The 27591-nt window shown below is 45.8% G+C and overlaps 1 protein-coding gene and 1 pseudogene across 2 annotated transcripts; one reads left to right on the forward strand and one right to left on the reverse strand.

Moving 5' to 3' along the window:
- Positions 1-1378: 1378 nt before the first annotated feature.
- EMILIN3 (elastin microfibril interfacer 3) lies at positions 1379-24486 on the reverse strand. 2 transcript variants are annotated; one of them, XM_048498456.1, is made up of 4 exons: positions 23911-24486; positions 14682-14804; positions 5198-5445; positions 1379-3836 (listed from the first exon to the last, which is right to left on the reverse strand). In XM_048498456.1, the coding sequence occupies exons 1-4, from the start codon at positions 24114-24116 to the stop codon at positions 1942-1944; spliced, it is 2472 nt and encodes an 823-aa protein (XP_048354413.1). In that variant the 5' UTR covers positions 24117-24486; the 3' UTR covers positions 1379-1941. The 2 variants fall into 2 exon arrangements, with proteins under 2 accessions (XP_048354413.1, XP_048354414.1); XM_048498457.1 differs by lacking the exon at positions 23911-24486 and adding an exon at positions 7308-7501 and having other exon boundaries at positions 14682-14807.
- A 220-nt stretch (positions 24487-24706) lies between these two features.
- Positions 24707-27252, forward strand: LOC125433389 (annotated as a pseudogene).
- Positions 27253-27591: the final 339 nt, after the last annotated feature.

Here is a 27591-nt window from a genome sequence, read left to right on the forward strand (position 1 = left end):
GTGAATCCCACAGTTTTGCCCTGTCATTTTTACTGACAGTTTTTGCCGGAAATGCTGCTGTATGCATACTTCCAGCACACCTGCCTCTGCTCTGCAGTTCCCCTTGGGGGTGGGGTGGGGGTTTGCCAGGTAGCAATGCTAATTAGAAGAGAGCACACATGGAGGCTGATAAATAAGGGACACTCTAGGCTGCAAACAGAGTCAAAACAACTAAAAATACATTGCTTTGGTGGTGTTAATAGTGTGATGAATGGATAACTATATTAAAAGTGTCCCTGGTAGTGATTTCAGAAGTCCTGGTCTGTCCAGGAGACAGAACTTGATATGGTGCTATGAAGAAGGAATGGACTTCAGTCAGTGGCTGCACTCTCTGGAGGCAGGCAAGTGGAATGAATTTTCCCTGTTTCCCTGGTGGTCTCAATTGTACCACTTTACTTCCTTCCATGTAAGAGAACTGCTGCCACCACCATTTCCTCCTGCAGATGTTCCACAGCCAGGGATAGAGCCAGCAGTGTGATTCCACACCCCTGATCCTTGTACAGATGTGATTTCAAACAGCTGCATACCTATTATGACCCATATTTCAACCTCTCTATGTGATTGTAGTGTGTGCAGCTGAGAAGGGGCTTGCGGCTACTTGTCTGGAGAAGAAAGGGAACATATGAAAGCAGCTGAGCCCCAGGGCCTCCTCCTCCGTGGGTCAATCTCATGTTAACCCTCAGCAAAACAATTGAAGCATTTCACAGCATGGGATAACAGCTGCCACATGTAACGATGTTGTGTCATGTGCTGACCATTATGTATTCTGGTAGAAGGAAAGGAAGGCAGGGCAGGCAGGGTAGAATCTAATCAGAGCACTATGTAACTTTCCTTATTGCACCTATCTGAGAAATTAGGAGATATAGTGCCATAGCAGTGTATAGTTTCTGGCTGTGGGGTTGGCTCTGCCACTTCTGATGCTGGGTCAATGCTGGCATGGTAATGTGGCATGGCTGGCTTCCTCTCTTTTTCTCCTTCCCTGCCCACTCATACTGCCTGGGTAGGGGAAGGAAAAAAATAATGGTCCCCAATTTTTCGAACCCCCTTAAAAGTCTGAACTAGTAACAACAATTCTGCAATGTTAGGATGACAAAACCACTGCTCTACCCAGAACTTGGATCCAAAATTATTACACAATGTTTTGAAGTGCACACCTTGGCTGTACAATCCCCCTCCCCCTCCCCCACATCCTTCATTCATGCTGAGCTCTTGGTAACTTTGAGTGCAACAGAGGGATAAGATTGTGAACACAGAAGTGTTTTCATACTGCATAGCTCCATGATACCTGCTGTCTTCTGAACCGAGTATCTCAAATACTAGTCAATGCTGCCATGAAGAATTCCAGTCCAGGTTTTGTATTTTTTGTACAAAATGGAACAACAACAACAACAACAACAACAAGTCTTTGTTTTAAATCAGTCTGCTCATAAATTGTGATATTGCTTTGAATGGCCCCTGAACCGGATCATAGCTTCCAGTATATTCACATAGTCTGTAGGAACTGATTTTCACTGTTTCAGCTCTTAAATACCAGAGTTTTAATTATTCCCCAAGCAGAGAATCCATTAGACAGGTCTGTCTCCAGTTTCTTCCTGAATTAAACAATGTTCTGAAATGTAACCCAAACATGACCCCAACTATAGGAAGGCACTTTTTGCTACATAGTACAGCTGCTAAATGTCCACAAGAGACTACAGTAATGGCAGATGTACAGCTTTGGCTGTAGCGAATACTGCCACTCTTTAGAGTGAAACGAGAGACTTATAGCAGCTTTTAACTTTTGTGTAACCTTCCCTTCTCCTCTTGATTTTTTTTAAAAAACCCACCCCCAAACAATTCCTGATATCACATTGGAATCTGCATGGTATAAGTTAGTTGAACTTCAAGACACGTTTGCTGTAGCTAATGGCGCCGGTTTTGCAGCTTGCCTTCTAAAACGCCAATGTCTTCAGCTAATTCTGTGACCTTCGCTTGGCAATCCAACAAGTTGTCCTTGAGTATGGTTATTTCCTGAGAGTGGCCAGATAAGGTTTTATTCATATGGTCCATATAGCCCCACATAGTCCCCGCATTGTTCTCCAATTCATTTCGGATGCGGTCCAAGCTTCCTGTTACCACACTGAGCCTGCCGCACATGTCCTCTACCTGAGCCACACGTTCGTCAAACTGGAGCACTTCCTTCTGCAGGTTATGAGCCACATTTTTGCAGTTGCCGAGGTCACTGATGATCCTGGACTTGAGTCTCTCAAGATCCCCTTTTAGGTTTAGGACACGCCTGTTGCTGAACAGTAGTTGGGAGCCTTGGTCACTGATCTTCTCTTGTATGGAAAAGACCTCATCCTCTATCTTGCGTTCTCGCTCATCTAAAGACGAGTTGACATGCAGCACCGTGTCTGAGTACTGGGAAACCGAATCTTTCAGTCCTGTGAGGGATTTGCTCATTGTATTCAAATTTATCTTCAGAAGTGTGATCTCTCCTTGCAAGGCTCCGGCTGCCTCTTCCTCGATTCGCCTCTGGATCTCCAGAATGGTAGCATTCAGCTTCCTCAGCAGGTCTGAGTTGCTGTCCATCCGAAGCAGCAGATCCTGGTTCTTGCTTTGGCAGTCTTCAATCTCCGTACGGAAGATCTCTACGTCTTTTGAAGTAGACGTGCATCCCAGTGAGCATGTGCTCTCCAAGGTGATCATCCTACTCTGAAGAATCTCCAGCTGCTCATTGGTTTCCTTCCTCGCAGTAGCAAGCTCTCCCTCTAGAAATGGCATCATGGCTCCATCCACTCCCACTGTGGAGCTGATGTTGTTCACTTCTCCTACAATGGTCATGAACCTGTCTTCCAACGTTCTCATTTTATCATCAAACAAGGCCCTTGTGCCATCCAGCTCTGACCCCAGCAGGCCTCTCATAGAATCCTCCACAATAGAGCAACAACTTCCTGTTTCCCTCTCTGAAATATTCAGTCTGCTCTCAAAGTCCTCAAAACGCCCTTCAAAGAGGCTCCCCAAGGTGACTGTAGAAAGTTCATTGTCCATCCTGGAGTGTAGATTCTTCTGAGACTCAGATATGCTGTGTAGCCCTTTCTCAAGGATGTCCATCCGTTTGGTGAGGTAGTTCAGGTTGCTGCAGCAGCTTTCCACCACTGTAAGCCCTTGGATCTGGGTTTCCAGCTGAGAAATCTCCTTCTTGATCTCTAGCTCTTTGCCATCTAGGGTCTGTTGAAGGCGCAGGTTGGCCGCTTTCTCTTCTTCACACTGCTCTTGTACTTCCTTGATTCGATAATCGCACGTGTTCTGGATGTTCACCAGTTTCTTCTCAAAGCCATCCAGCAATTCTACCCGGAGGTTGCTGAGCCTGCTGTCCACATACTCTTCAAGCATATCAATGGAGGTGAGGGGTGATGGCCGGGCTGATTCCAGAAGATGCTTGATCTGTCCATCGTGGTCAAGTACCATGCCGTGCACTTCATCCAGCAGACCAGTCTTGGTTTTTAGTACATCACTCACCTCAGTCACTTTGCTTAGGATTTCGCCCACTGGTGGATAAGGGGAGAGGTCAGCTTTGTCTGCTGCATCTACTATCCCATCGGGAATGACCCCAAATCCCATGGTTGAATCAGGCACGCTTGGGCTGTTCATCAAGGATCCAATCATCTTACTGGTGTCTTCCTGGATGGCCAGTCGTAAGTGGTCTCCCAAGCCACTCACCATACTGTGCAGGTTGTCATAGGACTGTGAGAGACGCCTGACTTCCTCCTCAAGATGGTCAAGTCTCTCTCCCATTAAACCAGGCATTTTTCTACCTGTAAGAAACAGAAGTCATAATAAGTGCCAAGAAAAACCTCTAGAGGTTCATGTATGTGTGCTCACTAACTGGTACGTGTGGTGGAAAGTGCCAACAAGTCGCCGCCGACCTGTGGCAAACCAATAGGTCAATGAAAGAAATGAACAGAGGTGGTTTGCTACTGCCTGCCTCTACATAGCAACCTTTGACTTCCTTGTGGGTCTCCCATCCAAGTAACTAATAGTGGCTGACCCTGCTTAGCTTCTGAGATCTGACAAGATCAGGTTAAAAAATACACAGAAGGCCACAATCATAGAGTGGATGAAAATACCCAAGCATTGTATATATTCTGCTCAATAGGTAAAGCTAAGGACAAATGGGGTTTGCTGGTCACATCTGGCTTTGATGTGGCTGCTGTGAAATATCTTGTGCAAAATAGTGGGTATCAATGAACAGCACTGCCTCTGTCCATGGTAGACAGCTGACAGTAAACTTGTGTGCATTTAGAAGAAGAGGAGTTTGGATTTATACCCCACCTTTCTCTCCCACAACAGACACCTTGTGTGGTAGGTGGTGCTGAGAGAGTTCTGAAGAACTGTGACTAGCCTAAGGTCACCCAGCAGGTAATATTAATTACTTTGTTCAGATTCTTTAGCATGGTAAAAACACATTGTCAGATCACTTCATTAATTTGGTTGTCAGTCCCATCGGTTTCCATGGAAAACACAGGCATCAAGGAAACTCACTCCCCACCAAACTGGGAAATGAATGCCTCACCTGAGGAATCCTGGAATTTCAGATAGACAGGAAAAGGAATCCCTGGTCTACGAGCAAGGAAAGGGACACCACATTTTCAGTAATAAATATTTCTCCTCGTTTAGCAGGGCTGAAAGCCTTATAAATTTTATCCCTTACCCAAGAGAATTTTCTTGCAAAATTGCAGACCGAGAGGGGAAAAAATGCCCCCCGCTTTATTGCACATTAAACATTTTCCTTTGAAGAGAGAGCCACTCAAAGATTTAGGGATTAGGTTTTCTCCATACTTTCTCTCCACTAGGATCATGAGGCACATTTAACGTGAATGATGTACAAGTCAGGTGCATATCACTGAATCGTTTCCCTTCACTTCTGCTTTCCTATGCCCCACTGCCTCAAGGAAACAGAAAATGCAGGGAGATTAAGGCTGAAACACCATGGTGCTGCCAGGAAAAATGGCCTGGTCAGTTAGGACCAGAAAGTATGAGGTAATTTCATTTGGATTAGTCCTCTAAGGTCAATGAACCAGGCACAGTCCGTTTGGCTTTTGATTTTCTAGGTTCCAAACTCATATTCTTAGAAACCAGGCACTAAAGTCGATAACCACAAGGTTTTGTCACTCACCGTAATGATTTTTCTTTGGTCCTGGAAATGGATCCGCATGTATTTTGGGGTGAGGAGGAACTCTAGAACCTGGGAACATCTTTTGAGTGGGAGGCATCTTGGGACTGGGGTGCTGGGGCAGGAGCCCTGGCTGGTCAGTTGGACTGTCATGGCATCCCTCTCCCATGAGGCCTGGGCAGCATCTCCATACTAATTCAGTCACAGTCTTGTATCCAATTTTGTATCTGGGTCTGAAGAAAGTGTGATACCTAATTGCAAACAGACAAGAAATGTAGAACAAGATTAAGGATTCACCATGCGGGTCTTAGCAATAATACCTAGGGTATACTAAAAATGAGCGGGCCAAAATACACAGATTGAGAGTGGGGTCCTTTCTAATAGAAGAAGAAGAAGAGTTTGGATTTATATCCCCCCTTTCTCTCCTGTAGGAGACTCAAAGGGGCTGACAATCTCCTTGCCCTTCCCCCCTCACAACAAACACCATGTGAGGTAGGTGGGGCTGAGAGAGCTCCAAGAAGCTGTGACTAGCCCAAGGTCACCCAGCTGGCGTGTGTGTGGGAGTGTACAGGCTAATCTGAATTCCCCAGAAAAGCCTCCACAGCTCAGGCGGCAGAGCGAAGAATCAAACCCGGTTCCTCCAGATTAGATACACGAGCTCTTAACCTCCTACGCCACTGCTGCTCCTCCAGCCTAATAGTCAGATTCTCCACAATTCCCCCATGCACTGTGTCCAATTCAGATCATGGCGACAGAGCATGTGGATAAAGGACTTCAGCCAGCCCAAATGCAGTGGTTAAGAATAGTGGACGCTAGTCTGGAGAACCAGGTTTGATTCCCCACTCTTCCACAAAGAAGCCTGCTGTGTGACCTTGGGCTAATCACAGTTCTTTCTGAAATCTCTCACTCTCAACTACTGTGCAAGTTGTCTGTTATAGCAAGAAGAGGGAAAGCAGTTTGTAAGCCACCTTGAGACTCCTTACTGGAAAGAAAGGTGGGGCATAAATCCACCCCCCCCCCCCCCCGGTACTATTTTCCTGTAATGGTCTGGACAGGGTGCTGTTTGGTCTGTTGTAGAAAACCACACACACACACACACACACACACACACACACACACACACACACACACACACACACACACACACACACACACACACACACACACACACACACACACACACACACACACACACGACCTCCAGGTGAGGAAAACAGTGTGAGGGAGGGGGAATCCTGCAGCCTCTTCTCCACATGTGTCACAGTTGTTATCTGAATCAGGCACTGTACATGGGGGAACTGAGGAGAACCCCCAATTCCTGTCTGATTGGTGGAATACAGAGTGTGCACCTTTAACCCAGCCTATGTACCCCATAATGTGTAAACTGGCCATGGCACTGTATTATTCTGACAAGTCTTCCAACACAATTCAATAAACCTGGAACAGGAAGAGTAGGTATGTCTGTCTGTCAATCCACATTCACACAACATTCCACATGGTGTTAAATCTGGTTGCAATACTGTTATGCCATGTCTTTAATGTGTGTTCACAGAAATCAATCAGATTCTGTGGATAATGAATGCACAGGGGAAGTTGGGATCTTGCAAGTTGGGAAGTTGGGATCTTGCATTCTTTCCTTATCTATCAATTTTATGCATTCTTCCAACCTCCTTTACAGGCTTACAAATATAGAAGGTGTACATATATAGGCTCAGTGCGCTAGATAGACATCGAGATGATTTCGTACGGGTCTCAGCTTATGAGTTAACAAGCAATTTGACTACAGTAAGCTTGAATGTGAAATTTCACAGAAACCTCACTCTGTAGCTGACAGAAAGGGCTCTTGCCCTTAAAAACATGTGCCATTATGGACTCAGGTATCATAAGAACCTATTTTTACTGCAACAAACAAATGCAGCAACCCCTCTTGATTTTGTTCCTCTGGGGAAAGCAGATATTTGGGGAAACGCAGGCAAACCTGGGATGACTAAGCATAGCATGAACATGATCTCTCCTTCAAACCACTTTTTGACTTGCCCCTTGCCCTCCCCCAAAGTCGACCTCCAGCCTAATCAACATTTTCTAAAGTCTTAAAAGCATTCATTCTTCTTACCACTAGGGGGCGGCAAAATGCTAACAGTTGAATCCCCAGCATGCTCTACAGGTGCCAATTGCTCTTGGGACTTGAGCTGATGGGTTTATGGCAATGAACATCTTTTTCATTTATCATGGAAGCAGTCAAGGCACTGTCGCAGCAGCCATTCATTAATTTTCCACAATCCACAGGCCAGGGATGAGAGAAAGCAGCTTAAGGAAAAGTGCATAATCTACATGTGAATAAAAACTCCTTTTGTAACAGCTGTGGCTCAGTATGTACTTGGCATGCGGAAGGCCCCAAGTTCAGTCCTCTGCAGACCCAATGTCAGTCTGAGTAGACAGTATGGATCTTGATGGACCACTGGCCTGATTCAATATAAGGCAGCTTTATGTATTCATACACATGCATCTCATTGGATAAGTAAAGTAGCCAGTAAAGGCAGAATTGGCTCTTGGTAATCTAGAATTAGCAGGGCAGAGTGCTTAGAGAGTTATTCTAGAATCCAGGAAACCTAGGTTGGAACCCTCACTCTGCCATGGAAACTTTTTGGGTAACCTTGGACCAGTCATTCTCTCTCTTCCCCCCCCCCCCCGCAGAGCCAAACCTACCTTGCAGGGTTGTTGTAAGGATAATAACAGTGCACTCCTAACCACATTTTCTGAGAGGTCCTATGGAATTTGCTAATGTAACTTTATGTATTTATGATCTGCTAGTTCAACACTTCTCATCCTTGCCTGCCTCATCTGTCCCAAAGCAGCCCCCTTTCCTGCAACTAAAACAATGCAGAGACATCTGAGCTGACCTTGCTGGCCCAGGTCTGGGTATGAGATGAAGCAGTCTTGTGCTCGCTTTCCAGGATGCCTATAGTCAGTTTTTTTTCTTTTTTGCCATGCATCTCCAAGTGTATTGTGGCTGCATATACATATTTCAGGCTCTTAAGCTAATTTTTGACCAATCTGTTCTGCTATTTGCTACCATAAGACTCCCAGTAATCCTGCAGCAAACGTTGAAGATTAGGCTATATGCAGATCTTAAATATGCAGCACTTCATCCTTTGGGGTAATTAAATACGGCTGGATCATGGTAGAAACATGCAGCTGTGTTTGCCATGTGTCCAAAGCAGCGCAGTCTGGCTGCAACCCAATGCATCTCTATGCCAGTTTTGTCACGAGGATGATCCCCAAGGCATCCCTCTGGCCATTCTAAATGGAGCTGGATTCCTGTACCTCTGCTGAGCAATCATTTTTGACAACATGCGCAGGGCTGGGATGCCTTCTTTGTTATTTTTCCGGTGAGCCACAGGACACTGGAAAAGGCTCTGTTTCTGGCATCCTCCTTTGGGAAGCGGCCATAGAATTCTGCATCGTACCAAACCTTGCAATCCCCTTCTGTTCTCTCCCTGCTTGACCAAGAGGAGTGGGAGTGGAGATTGCTCCCCACAGAAGCCTCCGAGTTCCTGCAGTAGTTTAAAAAGAAAACAACAGCCGTGCCTATAAAACCCAGGTCTCGGCAAAAGCTGCCCAACTGAGCCACTGTCAACAACAACATTGGCGTGAGCTATCGCTCAGACTCTAGGCAGACATCTGGGCCAAGGGCAGGCTGCCTTCTCTGTCTTGCTCTTGGCAGCAGATCAGGGTTGTAAAGAGAGAAAAACTCTTGCCAGTCAAAGCAGGAAAGTAACTGGCACCTGCGGGCTTCTATCCTGCCACATTGCCCTCAAGTGCCACTTCCAGTTAGGAATGAGGCTGCTTCTTTTCAGGAACAACAACCCCAAAAAAATCCTTTCAAAGTGCAAAAAACGGCACTCCCCATCTCAGCAAAAGGAAGTATTTATTGCAGCTGGATAAACATTCACCCATAGCTGGGGGAAAAAAGCTGCATCTCTTCTTTCACAGCCTTCCAAGCCATATAGAAAGTTCATCTTGCAGGGCTGGTTTTGTTCAGAAAACATCCTTTATTGACTCCAGCACTTGTTATGAAAGGGTAGATTCAAAGGAGGAGGGAGGACGGCTCATTCCTACTTCATAAACTGATTGAGGATCTAGAAGAGCAGCTACTGCTCCCCTGAGCTGGGGAAAACTGGGCTTCTGCATCAACACATCCTTCTAAGAACTGCATCATTTTTAGGAAGATCACCTTGTTTACACATTTTATAGGCTGATTATGCACTTCTGCTCTGCCCCGCAGAGAGAGATTCAGTGATTCTTCGGGGAAGTGATTTCTGCACTGTCACATTCTGTGTTACAGTGCCATAGATTCTAATAGCTGTGGTTAGTAAGAGCAGAGAAAACACACAGTTTTCTTTCTGTTTCTGCTCCTCGTGGGCATTTCTGGGGAATCTATAGCTTGCAAAAAAGGACAAAAATATCGATATAATAGAAAATGTTGATGCAACACCGAAATATTGACATTGTGTAGATATAAAAAATGGTAGCCTTTAAAAACAAAGCTGGCAATCTAGCAATGACCAGGAGCAACCCGAAGGTGAGGGCAAGCAAGTTATATAGCAGGCAGTGGGATGCCTCCTCATGTGTAAACAAAGAAATGCAAGGAGACCCCACTGAACAGTAAAGACACCCCCCCCTCCATGATTTCCTATAGTATCATAGAGTTGTAAGGGGCCAGCCGGGCCATCTAGTCCAACCACCTGCTCAATGCAGGATCAGCCTGGAGCATCCCTGACAAGTGTTTGTCCAGCTGATACTTGTAGACTGTCAGTGAGGGGGAGCTCACCACCTCCCTAGGCAGCCGATTCCACTGCTGATCTACTCTTACTGCAAAAAAGGTTTTCCTAATGTCATACAATACATTTTCAACACAGCCAGAGCTTGGGGTCTGGAAATAGATGTCTGCATGGATTACCAAGAATGATGTACTATACTAGTTAGAAGGGCACAAGTCTCTCCAATCAAAGTCCAGCACTATGTTAGCTGTCAAATGGGGAGGCTTAGAACAAATGTGGGCCCACACCCCACCATTACATTCAGCAAAATTGTTCCAGCTTAAGGAGCCTCTCCTCCAAATTAAGTAGCTCTTCATTGAACTGAACACCACCTATGTTGGCGGAAGGCTGCTTCAGGTGGGAGGGAAGGTACCATTGTCAGGATGAGCCTGGCAACTGGTGGGAGGGGGTGTGACATCACCAGTGTGATGACATCACTTCCATGGATTCCTCAAAAGTGATGTCAACATGCAGGTGATGCCAATGAGTTTTTATTAATTCTTAATTTATTTTAATGCTTGAATGTTCTCCTGCCAACACTCTAAGAGGCAGTGGGGAATGGGAACTCCGGGCATTTTATACTTGTAATATATGTGAGCATGCCTGTCATTTTAAAATATGATGTGGGAAAGAAGGATTCTCAGCAGGAGCAGAGGAAGCCACTGCCTGCATCGCCCTCAGTGAAGCATCACATACCGTAAGCCCAACTGGGGGCTTGGCTGATTTAAGCTATACTTCCAGCTTTGTTGAGCAGAGGACTAAGTTGCAGGTCATTACTGTGAATATTTCAAAGCAGCACTTGTTGAATGCAGCAGTAGGTTTGGGTCTGCTTTTTCACAATACCTGAAGCAATGACCCCTTTCTCACTGCTCTTCTGGAGTCCTTTATTGTGGAACAGCATCACTGTGGTTCTTGGAAAACAACCCTCCCTGAGCAGTAGCTATATATTTCTCTCTGCATTGTTTTAGTTGTAGGAGAAGGCAGCACGATATAGCCTGATCTTGTCAGATCTTGTAAGCTAAGCAGGGTCCGTACTTGGAAGCAAGACCACCAAGGGAAACTCTGCAGGGGAAGGCAATGACAAACCACCTCTGCTTCTCATATGCCTTGAAAGCCCTTTCTGGTGTCACTAGAAGTTGGCTGCAACTTGAAGGCACATCCATACAAATGCACCTCCCAAATCCCAGAGGGGTGTCTTCCTTTGGCTGTTGCAGCAAAAACAAAAAGGAGTCTTGTGGCACCTTAATACTTTCTGATTTACGGTGAAACAACCTTCCAAGGACTACTGCCTCCTCTATCCAGTGAATGGGGCATGTCTTCAAGTGGGAGTTACATTATCATTTGGATAGCGAAAAAACAATGGGGTCAAAAGGTTCTGCAATACAAGAGAGGGAGGGCAGCTCAGTGCCTGAGCATGTCCTCAGTGGCTGAGCATGACCTAGAGGTCCCAGGTTCAATCCCTGATATCTCCAATTAATAGGACAAGGTACTAGGGGTGAGGGGATGGGGAGATCTCTCTGCCTAAGACCCTGGAGAGCAGCTGCCAGTCCTTGATGAATCAATTGTGTTTATCTTAATGTATCATTTCTATGCAAGGCCCAAGTGTGTGTAATCAAGATAAGTATAACTGGATATACCACAAGCTTTGTTCCTCTGGTCACCAACTCTAAGTTTAACACAGCCTGGAGATTTGGGGCTAGAGACTAGGGAGAGCAGGGAGGGGAAGCCCAGCAGGGATGTGGTACCCCAGAATCCACCCCCCAGTTCTGCCATTTTCTCCAGAGAAACTGACCTCTGTGGTTTGGAGATCAGTTATAATTCCAGCAGAACTCCAGGCCCCAGCTGGAGATTGGCAACCCAGCCTGTTAAAAATTATAGTACCTGCATCTACAATCTTCGTATAGTGAACCAGAGGCACAGCTGGGTCAAACTGCGCCCAGTGCACATTCTATATTTCCCCCCCATGGCCCCCCCTGCAGTGCCCCACCCCCACCCCCACTCCCCTTCCCATACTTACCTTAGTTCCTTTCTTTTTTCTAGAACTTTTTCAGGCTGCAAAAGGCCTGTTCACAGTAAAAATGGCCTGATGGGAACTATACTTCCCAGGAGACCTTGTGAGCTGAAGGTCTCCTGGGAACTGTAGTTCCTCAGGTCGTTTTTACTGCAAACAGGCCTTTTCCAGCCTGAAAATGTTCCAGAAAAAGGAAAGAAACTAAGGTAAGTGTGTGAAGGGAGTGGAGGGGCGCCACGGGGGTCGCCGTGAGGGGGGAAAGGGGGAGGAGCCTGGGGGTGATTTTCTGTGCCTCCCAGGCATGCGCCCGCTGCACGGCGCACTCCCTTTCCCCTTGTAGATCCGCCACTGTAGTGAACTTGATTTGTCTTTATAAGTGATTTTCATGCTTTATTCAACACATTTACAATTGCATGACTGGTTGAAACCACAGATTAATCCAGGTATTGGTCCTCAGTTCCATTCGTAAAGTGAGCGTGCATTGGCTCCTTCTTACATTATATTCACATGCATTTGCAAGATATATAACATTGTGGACAGAGCAACTGTCTTCCTAGATGTAGTAAAGCTACATTCAATTCTTGTTGGATGAAAGGACTCTACAGTTTTCACTGAGGCCTAATGAGATAGCGTCACACTTCCTGATGCATTCAAAACAGGTTTTTTAAAACTCTATGACAAAACATGAGGATTTGTTAAGGAAATGAGTAACCCCACCCATTCCAGAAGGTTGGGTCTGCCTTGGGTTGGATATTAGCAGAAAACGGTCAAAAACTGTGAAGAGGCTAGAAGAGCCAGGTGGTGTTAGCTTGCTAATTGGAGAACACACCTTGAATGTAGCAATACCTACAACCGCTGTAAAATGAATAAAATGAAAATAAATAAATGAATAAAATAAGTGAAATGAACAAAATGAGTTAAATAAATAAAAGAAAAAGGAGTTTAATCCAATGTTATGATAAGAACACAATAAACAATGTCAAAGTGACAAACCTTACCCTTAAATGACAAAAATCTAAGTTTAGGTAAACAATCCTATCATATAACATGTGGCTGGATATATATATTTTCCTCTATAATGTTGCCTATGGTGTACAATATGTAAACTGCTAAGAATTATTGTTGTTCCTACAAACCTAGGGTGGTGTTTTTAGTTATATATTAAACAGCACTTTTGTGCTTTTTGCTTAAAGTCCTGATTCTTCTAGCTCAGGGGTCTGCAATCTGCGGCTCTTCAGATGTTCATGGACTACAAATCCCATCAGCCCCTGCCAGCATGGCCAATTGGAGAGCCGCAGGTTGCAGACCCTTGTTCTAGCTTCTTCGTAGTTTTTGACAGTGTTCTGCTAGTATTTTCTATCTGTGTTGCCCTCTACTTTTTATACTTTGGATTGGATATTGGCAGCTTGGTCCAACAAGACAGCCCTTATTGTCCTATTTGCTTGAGCTGCCCTGAGGACTGGATCCCCAAGAGTCCTGTTTCAGGGGGCATTATGGGCTGCAGCAAGGGCAGAGGGAGGCAAGAAAGTCACACTCTGCAATCAGAAATCTTTCCATTCATGGAAATACTCTTCTGGATCCAAACCTGGTAATGCACATCATGGCCAACAGAGTTTGGCGTGGGCTCTGCTGTTCGCATAGTTGGATTGCAGGGATACTCCTGGAAAGAAAATCACCTATTTCCCTCCAGGACAATTTCCACTCTCCTGCTTCTGTACGGAACCGGGAACACAGAGATCCACCATCTGGATAAACTCCACAATTACAATGAGGTCCAAATCAAACATCCCCCCCCCCCCCACTAATTTCAATGGCAAATTATAGAAGAATGCCTGCATGTACAGCATGTGAGAGATTTATGTTCTGTTCGGGTCAGGTTCCAAGAAATACATGGTTATGTGGAGCTGCTTTTGGACTCTTGGCATCGGTGGGTCTGTGTTGGAAGCAGGCAAGCATAGAAATCCCTCCCATTTTATGCTTGCAATACATGTGAGCATGCCTGTCACTTTAAAATATGATGTGGGAAAGCAGAACTCTCAGCAGGAGCATGGGAAGCCGCTGCCTGCATCACCCTAAGTGAAGCATCACATACCATAAGCATCTCTCCCCCCCCTCCCTGTATTCAATTGCTTTCCATCACAAGGCTCCAAAGGGGCTCAACCTATTGACTTGTAGCTGTAAAGTTCATGGGTGCACAGACAATGCATACAGTGTTTAATTTAACAAATGTTACTTGCAAAGCTTAGAATTCCACTCCTCTCCTAGTCCCTCCCATAACACTTAACAGTGCAGTTCTAAACAGAGTTATGATCTTCTAACTCTGTTCAGGCTTGCATTTTTAATCCCCTAATCCTAAATTGGTCAGCCTTTCTTTGACATCAAGGAAACTAAAGGGATAGCAGCAAAGAAGACTGTGGCACAAAGCCCGCTGTGACATCAGAGAAGATCAGCCAATAGTATGTAAAGTGACTGGGCAGATAAAGGTGTCAGGAGAGAACATTTCATAGGTGAGTGGGGAATAATTTTATCACACAGATGGGACCTTTCTAGTTACTTTGTATAATGGATAATCTTCCAAGTACCACAAAGGCAACTAGATGTTAACAGTCTTCTGCAATCTTCACCGTGCTATAGCTACATCCAAACATGTACTTACAAGATTTTCCCAGGACATTTGGGTCCCCAGCTGCACTTGTGATATTCAGCTTTCACATAGCTCTCTGCCCCATCCTGAAGGGTGCACGTCACGTTCTTCTGCACCACATATGCACAGTAGTTCCTGCAGTGGAAATAAAGCAAGATCAGGTGGCTAGATTTGGTCCCTTGCCCCTTCTGAAAACTCCAGGCCAGACTTAGTCCAGGTTTTGACAGTATGTATGACCTCTCCTTGATTGAATTGGCTAAAGGGTTCCTTCAGACAGTTCGTTCATTTGGAATAATTAACTAACTGATACCAGTGACCTGGAAAATTCACAGGGAAAGAACGCAGAATTTGGACAGAGGCCACCACCAAGGTGGATGCTGAGCTATCCAGGAAAGGACCGTAACAAGTTAGGAGTTGCCTGGGCAACTCCGCAGGGAGTCAGAGTATGGGCTATCAGGTAGAAACATCCCAAAGGACTAGCATGAATGTTTCCTGAAATGGGTCATGATGAAACTGGAATCTCATCTGCCACTTCTCTAGCATACGGATAGCATCAGCGCAAACAAATTGTGTACAAATTTCATTACAGGCAAAACTCTAATTAGTAGTTGGCTGCTGTGGTTCCAGTCTGTGTGGCCATGGTATGGTAGTTTTAGCTTGATCTGAAACTACTAGACCACAGACACACAGCCTGGAAAACAGCCACAACAGCCAGTTGATTCCAGCTGTGAAAACCTTTGACAATAACTAGTCGAATTGTGGGGAGAGGGTTGAAGAACAGACGCTGCTTGTGGCTGTGCCGGTGACAGAGGGATCCCATGCATTCAACAACAGATCCAATTGGTTTTTTTCCCCCTTAAGAAGCAAATGCTTAGTGCTTGATACTGTAGGCACACCATTGTGTCTTCTAGTTGCATGATCCAACTTGGGGACAGCAAAGGAGAACTGAACACCCACCAGGTTAGTTCAAGAGCAGGATGCTCATTCTTCATCAAGCAGTTGAATGGTTTGTGAGTATCTTGTGCCTGTTCAGCTGTTAACTTCCTGCATATTCAAATGATATAATATGGTGCAATCAGCAGCATTTCACGCATGCATGATTTCCCACAGTTCACGGCAGTCCTAGCTTCCCTCACAGGCCGTTGTTCTGTATGCTGCTTGGCAGTCAAGGGTTTAAATAAAGAGCAAGCAAACCAGACAATCACCCAGTGGTTATGAATAAGCACTGGGTTTTTTAAAAAAAAACCTTACCATTTAGTGTTTGTGTGGGTATCTGTTATCAATGTAAATTTGCACCCACGTATCTTTGTACTGCCTTGTGGGAGTTGTAGTTTCCCCAGTATCATTTAACTACTGACCATCCACAAACACTGATTTTAGCAACTTGTACCTACGAAGGGCACTCCTAACCAGTCCACAGCCACACACCTGAACATGGGTACTCATCTCTCCCCACCTGTAGCCCCCTCCTCCTGTTTCTTCTTATGTTCTACATCCCTTCATCAGCCATTGTTGGCTAAAGCAATAGTTTTTCTGTGATGTCTTTGCTTTGTTAAATGACAGGTGAAAATACTTTTAATTGTGGAGGGGGTGCTTATGTAATACTTGGGAGGGAAGGCAGCAGATCTCATCAAATCTCAGAAGCTTTGCTGGGTCAGTACATGGAAGAGAGACCTCCAAGGGAGACTGTAGAAGAAGGCAATGACAAACCAACTCTGCATCTCACTTGCCTTGAATGCCCCTTGCTGGTGTCACCATGTTGGCTGCAACTTGATGGCACTTCACACATACATGTAGATTTTGGAACAGAAAAGGAAAGGAAATTCCCCATTGCTGATACTGTCCTCACTGAGGATTGGGGGTGGGGGTGGGGGTGGGGGTGGAGACATCAATGGTCTCACCCAACAAAAGGTGGGTTGCACTAGAAAGCCTTCTGGCCTATTATGAAATGAACCGTAGTGAATGAGGGGGATGTACACAGCCTCCAAGGAAAGCCTGCATGGGAATGGCTACAGGTGCCGAGCTGGCACAGATGGAGAGTGAGACAGACTTCAGAGCTGATTACTTAGCAAAATTCGGAACACGATGAGAAATTTCAGGATGCAGGAAGAGATGATAATGCAGTGGAACAGGATTAAGGATGGAGGGGTGAAACAGATGGCAATATTGGAGGAGGATGAATGAGACACTAAAAGCAAACGACCAGGACAGTAGGTCCCCGGGTCACCGCAAATTGGGCAGAGTTGAAGGTCAGGAGGAAGCGGCTAGAGATTTTGTTCCATGATAAGAGAATGGGAAGGGGAAAATCTCCAGAAACGAGGGATAGTGGTTTCATTCATAGTAAGCAAGAGAAGGAGCCACACATCTTCACTTAGAGATACTTAAAAGGAAAAGCGAGTTTTCCTGATTAAACCAGAAATGAAATTCTGATCTGTTTGAAAGGCAACAAATTTGAAATTTTGAGAGTGTCAGTGATATTTCCTATTCTGAAATCCACGGCAGTGCTATCGAGGAGTGTTGTGTGTACCTGCCTACTGGTGCCATACTGACATCATTTTCAGTGAAAACCAATCGGTGTCCAAATCCAAATCCAAAAACCTTTATTAGGCATAAAACCAGTGCCAAGAATTTCAAATACAATAAAAAGATCATTATTGCTCAACTTGCAGTACACCGAGCAAAAACATAGCAACAGCTTATCAATCGGTGTCATGGGGCACTCTGGATTTTTTTTACAAATCCACAGCATCCTGTGACAGCACTTCTGTTTGTGACTCCAGTGACTCCAGCCTGCCAGCAACATTTTTTTATAGCAAGGCATAAGTAGTTAGTGACACACATGCTTTAAGAGACATGCATTGCTATGAGTGACATGCAGCGGCATAGGCAAAGTGAAACATGGAGAAAGAATTGTGAATGTCCTGACTTTGGCATAGGCCCTTTCCTCACATGCAGAATAATGCACTTTCAATCCACTTTCACAATTGTTTGCAAGTGGATTTTGCTACCCCTCACAGTTAAGTCCAGCTGCAAGGTGCATTGAAAATGGATTGAAAGTGCATTATCCTACATGTGTGGAAGAGAGCCAGACCAGTTTTCTTGCCTGATTTTCCTGCACTGTTTTCTGATGTCCACATTAGTGAAAGAAAACAAAATTGAGCATAGGATGGCTGCATATGACCTGTCGCATACATGCAGGAGCACTTTCTCATACTTTGGGCTTGACCTGTGAAATGCTTTCCAAAAAGACTGGCCACATCAGTTGCAATAAATAACTGGCCTGCATCATGGTAGATTTCTAATGCAGTATCAGAGAAAGCCTCACCAGATTTTTGCTGCATGGAGCCATATTTTGTTGCTTGAGGGCTATGAAAGCAGCTGGCTGCAAGATTGCTGTTTGTGGTTGCCCCACCACCAAAAACAGCTGCTTGTCAGATTTTGCCATATGGAGGCCCAGCTGCCAAAACATTGAAACAATTTTTCATATCTCACGAAGAGTGTCTTTGGCAGGTAACAGAAGTCAGCTCACCTTGGTGGGGTGAGGCGGCCTATAAATCTAACAAAAGGGGATGGGAGCAATAGGCTGTTTCAGGAAATGATGCAGCAAGTCCTGCTTGTCTATGGCAGGGGACATGGCACATCACCACCACAACATGAGGAAACAATGCCTCTTAGCATGTACAGAATGTTTCTGGGTTGTGCAACCAGTCATTTACTTGGCAGGATATTAATTGCAAAAATCAGAACAATGCCTGATTGTCTTTGGGAGAGGATAGGAGTCACTTCACTTGTTTTTTTTCTGACACCACACAGGTAGAGTGTGTGTTTCTTGCTTTTGTCCTTGCTTTGTGTTTTCCAGTGGCCCTCAAGGCCTCATCACACAAGTACCCTATAGTATTGACCACAGGGGCTAATTCATCTCTCTGCCTTATATCTACATGCTATGGGGTTCACATGGAATTTAGTACACAGGGGAGACTGCCTTATTGCTGTCTAATTCACAAAGCATGTTGTTTTTTATAGCACTTTGGCTCTCTGCCTTTAGCATACTGTGTTCTGAATTATCCACTAGATCAGTCCTCTCTGCAAAGCTCTATCCTTTTAGCAGTATGCTGGGCTATGCAGTCTTTGGATTGTTTTTGCATTCTGATTCCAGGGTTTACCCTGGGCAATTATAAATAAGAATGCCCAGCGTTATATATAGCAAGTCAGATTACTTGGGTGCACATGGAATAATCTCAATAAGCCTTACCACAACCCTAAAAGATAAATCAAAATTATCACTCCTGTACTGTAGACTACAGGGGAGGGAATTAATAAGAGATGATGGCTTGCATAGTGAGTGGATTCATAGCTATGACAAGGTATAAACTAGTGGTTTCATAGCTTTCAGCTGCTAAATCAGAGCGATGTTGCACGGAAATGAAAAGGAAGCAGTGGGTGAGCAAAATGGCAGATTGGATCGGCACAACTGGGGTTGCTTTGCAGCAGCAGATGAAGGTGTGAAGGTGGAGAAGCCCTACAGGCTCAGGACAGAATGTAGGTGGCTTGTGGGGAATGGACTTTGATCCATGACTGAAAACACACACAAGCAATTATCCACCAGAGCATAAGAGCTTGACCATTCCTCTATTCCAGGCAACTTCTGCACAACGGAATTTGGCTCTTGCTCTTCCAGAAGCAATTCGAGGATCACAAAAGCAGACTGCCTTATACTGAGTGAAACAACTTTTCTGTCAAAGTCAGGACTATCTACCCTGACTGGCAGCAGTCTTCCACGCTCTTGGGCAGAGACCTTTTAGATCACTTACTATCTGTTGTAACTAGACTTGCCAGGGTCTGAACTGGGGGCGTTCTGCAAGCAAAGCAGATGTTCTGCCACTGAGCCACAGTGCCCCCCCCCCCCATTTCTAAAAATCCCAAGTAAAAGACAGGGAGAAACATATGAATTCCAAACTGGGAAGTTTCCAAATTAGTATAAGAAAGACTTCAGTATACTAGGAATCTAGAGCAAAGGTCATGCACATTCTGTGCAAAGGTAACCCACATTTTGTGCTATGCAAGAGGGGAATATGGATCTGTATCGATTATGCAGATCAAGAACATTTGGGCACATTTGCAGCTTATGTACATAATGTAGATACTGCTGAACTGTCAAGTTATAACCATCTTATGAAAAGGGCTTTCAAGGCAAGTAAGAGGCAAAGGTGATTCACCAAAGGCTTCCTCTGCAGGGTCTTTCTTGGTGGTCATAAGAAAAGCCATACAGGATCAGACCATCTCACCCCCCATCCTGACTCACGCAGTGACCCATAATTCCTCTGGAGGTCCAACAACAGGGCACAGAGGCTAAGGTCTCTCACCCAAGTACCAACATTGTTTAGCTTCTGAGATCTGAGGAGATCAGGCCAGACCATTCCGCTCCACACCCTTTTTTCAGCTTAACTACTTTTTAAACAGAACAAACCATAAACAGTCGTATTTTCAGGGTGCCGAAACATTGGGCACAATTGTACATTCCACTCAACCAAAAATACACGCAGTCTTAACTATACTGCCTGTTGCGTAAAGGAGAAACCTGTCCTGAGAATACTGCACATGAGATGCAAAAATCAGGAGCAATTATAGTGTGGCCATCATCTCTGCCCACAGAACCCAGGAATTGTTCCCATTAAGGAAGAGATCTCCCAGTTCACTTTAGGCATGTGGTCCATTCTTCTCCCATAAATTAAATTTTGCCCATCTTGGAGTTTTACCTGACTCTGAATACCACCATCTGCAAAGTGCTAGTTGATGCTGTACCTGTGGTTGATGTTGTGCTTATAGAGTTCTGGTAGAAGGGGCCAGTGATGTGGACACATGAGCTGCCTGTGAGTCAGAGTGCTGGTCTGTCCAGCTCAGCCTCCCCAGGACATTCAGCAAAGAACATTACCAGCTCTGCCGTCTGAGATCCTTCCACTGGAAAGGCAGATGACTGAACCTGAGACCTTCCACATGCAAACTGGTAATAATCCCTGAACCTGTCTCCAGGGAACAAGCATCCTTGTCCCACTTCTGGTACCTCCTCCTGCAACTTTTTCAGCTAATCTCCCTTCTCCTGACCTGAAGGGATGGGAATGGAGAGTCTCTGCGATTATGATGGTGGGACTGATGATTTATGTTGCAGTCCCACTTTGCTGAGAGTAAACCCCAACGAATAACCTAGGGCTTACCTCTGAGTAGACCTGCTTAGGATTGCTCTCTTAATGTCAACACATTTCATTTCAGTGTATTGTTGAGCGTTTTCACATCCAGAATCAACAGGCTGTTGTGAGTTTTCTGGGCTGTGTGGGAAGAAGAGAGGTGTTAAGGTTTCCGGAAGCTGTATGGCTTAGACAGCTTAAAGATGCCTGAGCGTTATCGCCTGCGTCTGTGGCTGGCATCTTCAGATCTTCAGATGCCAGCCACAGACGCAGGCGAAACGTCAGGAGAGAATGCTGCTAGAACGATCGGCCATACTTGCAGCCCTCGAAAACCACATACAGCACCTGGAAGCGATTCCGGCCGTGAAAGCCTTCGACAATACATTGAACATCTCTACTGTGTGGCCATAGTTTGTAGTTTTGGCTCATAACCATGAGATGTGCTCATACCTCTGAAGATGCCAGCCATAGATCATGCAGGTGAAATGTTAGGAGCAACAACTACCAGAACACAGCCACACAGCCCAGAAAACCTGCATTAACCACATCTCATTTCATTCCAAATCCATGACTTTCAGTAAATTTTTCATGTGGCCTTAAGAAGGGTTTGCTGTCTGGTGTATTTTAGACCAAATACTGCCACCTGCAAACTTTAGAAGCTGCTACTTTGGATCTCTTATATACTGACCACAGGTACAGCACAGAGTCAGTGTAGAAGAGATCCAAAGTAGCAGCATCTAAAGTTTGCAGGTGGCAGCATTTGGTCTAAAATACACCAGACAGCAAACCCTTCTTAAGGCCATCTGTGTTTATTTCTGAGGAATCATCTGTTTATTTCTGAGGAATATGAGAGTTTCTAGCCTCCTCAGTTGGCTTATACATGGAATTACAATTGTTATAACATATTAAATGAGTTAACAAACTTGGTTATGAATGCCAAAAACACACATCTCTGTATTAAACAGGGCACGTGTGAATGTTTCTCCTGCATAAATAGTGCAGCCACAGATGTTTTGTGGTAGAAAGCAGTAATTACAGCAAATGCTCTTTAAAAATACACGGCTGGTTGTCATTTAATTTGGAGTATTATATCCACCAGCAGGAGACGGCTGACAAACTTGTTCTCTGCCTGCCAAAAGATCCTCCCCCTGCTTTACCAAAGTTCATGATGTTTATACCCTGCCTCAAGCTAGCATCTCTAGGTGGGTTACAAAGACTGAAAAACAATTAAAACCACAACAAAAACACCACGAATAAAATATAACAATTAAAACAGCAATTAAAAATCACATTAAAATACCCCACCCCAGACCAGCAGCTATAGTGAGGATTTTCAGTGAGGCTAACCAAATGCCTGGTGAAGAGGAAAGTCTTTGCCGTGTGCCTAAACCTATAAAGGGTAGGCACATGGTGAATCTCTGAGGGGAAACTATTCCAGTGCCTGGGGGAAATTATGCAAAAAGCCCCTACCCCTGGGCAGGGGGAGAAACCACCAGGAGCGCCTCCCCCTGTGATCTCAGTGCCCAGCAGGTACATTTGGGCACAGGCGCTCCTTCAGGTAGGCAGGGCCCAACCATTTAGTGCAGCACACAGAGTCAGTCCCGGTCTAAAGCCACTGAAATCAGCCAACATAGGCTGGAGTAACTTGTCCTGGGATCTCACTGTCGGTGGAACAGTCTCGAAGAGGGGATTGCAAACTGAAACTGCCAGGTCTATTGCAACTACTGCTTGTTAAATAAAAATCGGGATTATTGTCAACGGCTTTCACAGCTGGCTTGTGGGTTTTCTGGGCTGTGTGGGTTTTTGCTCCCCACGTTTCATCCGCACCTAAGGCTGGCATCTTCAGAGGTATGTCAGGGCAAGATGCGGTCCTCTCCACAGCACAACGTGGAGTGATTGGACTGGAGTGATTGTCCCTTGGGCCACCCCACAGGCACATTTGCATGTGTGTGTGTGGGGGCGGAATGGGGATTTCCATACGACCTGCTGCGCTCCTCCTCTACCAAAGAGGAGGGCGGCATTCGTTCTGCGCCCGTCCCTGCAAGGTGGCTTGAACAGCCTCAGACGGAGAAGGCAAACCAGAGCAAAGCGAGCCTCCCGCGCTGGCCCCGACCGAGGCAGATCGCTAATGGGGATCCCGCTCGGTGGCCACTGGCACGCCCTGCAGCCGCAGTCAGGGGCAGGTGAGTCCCGCCTTTGGCAGGCAAGCGGCGCGGCCCTCCCCCGGCCCTCCCCCGCCGCTCAAACGCGCGGCAAACGGCGCCTGGCTGGCTCCACCCAATGGAGGAGACGAACGCAGACCCAGGAGGTCTCGGAGCGAAACATTCCTACCCAGTCAGGCAAACGGTGCTGCTGAGCCCAGGGCCGAGGGCCCCACCTGGGGCTTGCTCTGGTGCGACACCGCGCTCGGCCCCTTCCAGGTTCACCGGCGTGCAAACGGAGCCGCTGTCTATTTTGTCAGTTTTTTTTAATCCTAAAAGGGGGCGCGGGGTCCCCGCTATGTTGCATTTTTTAAAAAAAGATAACCGCCCGCTATCCCCGAAAACAAACATCCCAGGAATCTTTCCCCGAAAACCCCCTACTGTGGTTCTACCCCCGAAGCAGCCGCAAATACATTTGGAAGAAAGAAGCCCTCCGCTCGCATCCCCCCCGCCCCCTTCCCCGAGCGCTCCGGAATGTTAAACTCCATCTGAATTCTGCAGATCGGTTTGCGAGCCGAGGAGAAGTGGGGCGGGTGGTGGGTGAGAGACATGGGGAAGGAGAAAAAGGCCAGCGGGGCCGCCCGCGACTGGAAAGCGCTTGGTCCGGTCTCGAAACCCCTGTGCAAAAAAGTCCCTCTTTCCAAACTTCCACCGCGCCTCTTTCGGAATCCGATCCCGCTCCTCAGTGGACCCGCGACTGAAACTGACCCGCACGACGCTGAAATTGACCAGAAACTCTGCCGCCCGCGCTGGACCAGCGTCGCTTCTCCCCCCTCGCCTCCCCAACACGAACCAAACCCCCGAGGCAGAGACCGCAGAGAGGGCGCAGCGAGAGGAAGGCGCGAACGGAGGGCTTACTTGTGTCTCCCCATGGGCTTGCTCGGAGTAAGCTGGGGGCTAGATCCTGAGGTATAGAGGTTGAAGCGGTTGCCGTAAGGGACGGACACCGGGTGGCGGTAATAGGTCCCCTTGGCATCGGTGAGGCAAACCAGCGTCCCGACCCACAGCAAAGAGATCGACGCGCACGGCAACGCGTTCCCGGGGAGCCTCCTCGCCTTGGTCATGTTCTCCGAGGGACGGGGCGAGAGATGCGCTCGCTGCTGCGACCCGGCTCCCCTTCTGGCCACCAGGGATCTGCCGAGGGCCACTTTGCTCGTTGCCTTCCAGACTGGGGCGGCTGAGGGTGGGGTGGCTCCCTCTAGGACAGAAGGGGGCTGGAGGCGCTGCGCCCCTCGTTCAAGTCCATCCCAAACCTCTCAGGGGGGCGAAGCTCCTGCTCTCGTGAGACAGAGGCGGGGGAAGGGGAGCAAAGGGAGGTCTCCCATCCAGGTCCCCCGGCCCCCTTTCGCCCGGACTGGAGCTCCAAACGCCAGCCTCTCTTTTGTACCTTTCCTTGCCGTTCGCCTGGCTTCGGTTAGTCCGGCTCTCCTAGGAGGGCAGGGGAGAGAGGCGGGTCCCTGGCGCTGGATTTGCATAATATTCCAGCCACCTCCTCCTCCTCCTCCTCCTCCTCCTCCAGCCGGCTGGCCTTTGAAACGCTTACCCCTGCCATGCATCATCATCAAACAGTTAACAAAAAGAGGAGGGGGGGGGGGAAGGGATACGGCGGGAGGGGGGAGGCTGACAAGAGAAAGGAGCAGAAAGAGGGGCAGATATGGGAAGTCAGACCAAGGGGGACGTGCTTGGCCAATGCCAGTTTCTGGGGATGCGTTATGTCTGTGTAAAGTGCCCTTATATTGCAGTCGACCTGGTGTGGTGGTTAAGAGTGGTAGGCTCTAATCTGGAAAACTGGGTTTGTCTCTGCCTCATACGGAGTAATAGGATACGGAGTAATGGATTCAAGGTGCAGGAAAAGAGATTCCACCTAAACATTAGGAGTAACTTTCTGACTGTCAGGGCTGTTCGACAGTGGAATTCACTGCCTTGGAGAGTGGTGGAGTCTCCTTCTTTGGAGATTTTCAAACAGAGGCAGGATAATTTACAAAGGTCCGCTCGGAGCTCTTCGCAATGTTTTGTGGTTCTCACCACCCTACATAATTTGATATCATCCACAAACTTGGCCACTACACTACCCACCCCTACTTCCAGGTCATTATGAATAGTTTAAAGAGCATCTCAGAATCCTCCTGTGTGCTTTGGATAATATATGCCTAATATTAGACCATCCTTCACATCTGGTATTGATATCCACAGTGCTTCTGTAGGGGAATCAGCTCCCTTTGCATTGTCTATTTTATGTGACACGTAGGGGGCAACACCACCACCCCGATACGCCCTGTCCTATCCTTCCTGTAAATGTAAGAAACATATTTGCAATATGTATCCAACTGATTTCTACATCCTTTTTTGCCCACTGTTTACCCATTTTATACAAGGAAAGCAAGAACAGAGATCCCTCTGTTATGCCTTATCACTGAGAAATGTTCTTCAAAGAAGTGCCCACCCAAGCATTGAGACTTCATTCAGCTGTCAGTGTGGACTCCACATGCAGTTCTTGGACAGCGGTTATATTGAATCAAATGTCTGGTTTACCAAAGAAAACTCATATGGACATGACCCTCAGAAGAAGCACTGCACACTGATTCTTCCTACATAGTTTTAGATTCAGAAGGTTTTTAAAGTGTTTTTAAAGATTTCTTTAATCATCACAATATGGTGTGAGGAGGGATCTTGATAGCTGTCTGTTATGAAAGCATTAAAAAAACCCCACTGTTGGGATGAAGAAAAGAACACAAGTAGTCAAAAGCGCACTATAAATCACATAAAACATCTGACAGTAACTACTTAGATAATAGATCCATTCCTGAGAGACCATAACAACTGAAGATAGGTTCAGAAATACTGAGATGACTTCTCTGATGTAGATGACCACAGGAGCCATCACAAAGATTATGAAAAGAGCCACTGCCATCATCGTAGCAAGTCATCTAGTCGAACTAGGAGTAGTCATAAAAGAAAGCATTAGAAACATCGCCAATATCATTCGAAGAGCCTCCGAAGGAAAAGATCCGAAGGAAAAGTATAGAGGAGGAGGAGGAGGGTCACCGGATCTATCAAAGTGTAGATGTACTAAGAGCAGGATATAAAATTGTTTCTACTTTAGGTGAAGGTTCTTTTGGGGAAGTAGTAGAATGCATTGATCATCACATGAGAGACATGCGTGTTGCAAGAACAATTGTGAAAAGTGTTGGCAGATACCGAGAAGCTGCTCGTACAGAAGTCCAGGTATTAGAGCATTTAAATGATTTGGATCCCAACAGCACATACCACTGTGTACGGATGTTGAAATGGCTTGACCATCGTGGCCATGTTTGCACTGTGTTTGAGCTACTGGGACTCAGTACCTATGATTTTATTAAAGAAAATAGCTTTTTGCCCTTTTGTATTGAATTTATTAGGAAGATGGCTTATCAGATTTGCCAGTTGATAAACTTTTTACATCAACAAGTTGACTAATACAGATTTGAAACTTTTTACATCAACAAGTTGACTAATACAGATTTGAAACCTGAAAATATTTTATTTGTAGAGTCTGATTATGTAATGGTAAAATGAGGTGAGATGGACATATGCTGAAAAACACAGACATAAAAGTTGTAGACTTTGGAAGCGCAACATATGATAATGAACATCACACTACTTTGGTGTCAACAAAGTACTGCACACTGCCCACTGCCTCTTCCTACATGGTTTTAGATTCAGAAGGGTTTTTTTTAAATACTTCTTTAAACATCGCAATATGGTGTGAAGGGTTATGTTAGCATTAGAATGGGCCCAGCCATGTAATGTCTGGAGCATAGGATGGATTCTGATTGGTTTGTCTGATTGGTTTTACAGTATTTCACACACATGATAGTAAGGAACCCCTGGCAGTGCCAGTGCACATGACTAAAAAATCAAAGAAGCAGTACTTTGATTGTGACCAGTTGGACTGGGATGAACATAGTTCTGCAGGTCGCTATGTCAAAAGATACTGCAAACCATTGAAGGAATTCATGCACTGTCATGATGAAGATCATGAAACTCTTTTTGACCTCATTCGAAGGATGCTGGAGTATGATCCAACTACGCAAATTTCCTGAGGTGAAGCTGTAGAGTATCCTTTCTTTGATGCCCTAAAAATACAATCAGTTGATCGTAGCTTTCAGGGAGATGTTATGGAGTGTGTTCAGTCAGCAGCTAGCATGAGATTTTTGTATATGTGTGAGACTTTGTAAATTTATTTTGTACAGTTGGTTCTGTACATTTTGTATTCATGTCATGTCTGTCGAACAGTTGCAGTCTTGATCATGAATTGTTGTAAATATTAAAATCACTTTACTTTTACTTTTCAACACAATATACTGGATGTGGCCCTGAATCTTACAGCCTGCCTGTCCAATCATCATTCCAGTTACCGTAACTGAAAGATAGCATGGTACAATGGGAAGAATAGGATCTATGTGACACAGATTCAAATTCCAATTCTCCCTTGAAGCTCACTGAGGGAACTTAGGCCAGACACTGGCCCATTATGCACGGAACACTTATGTTGGGGCT

This window comes from Sphaerodactylus townsendi, linkage group LG05, assembly GCF_021028975.2.
Source record: "Sphaerodactylus townsendi isolate TG3544 linkage group LG05, MPM_Stown_v2.3, whole genome shotgun sequence".
Lineage (NCBI taxonomy): Eukaryota > Metazoa > Chordata > Lepidosauria > Squamata > Sphaerodactylidae > Sphaerodactylus > Sphaerodactylus townsendi.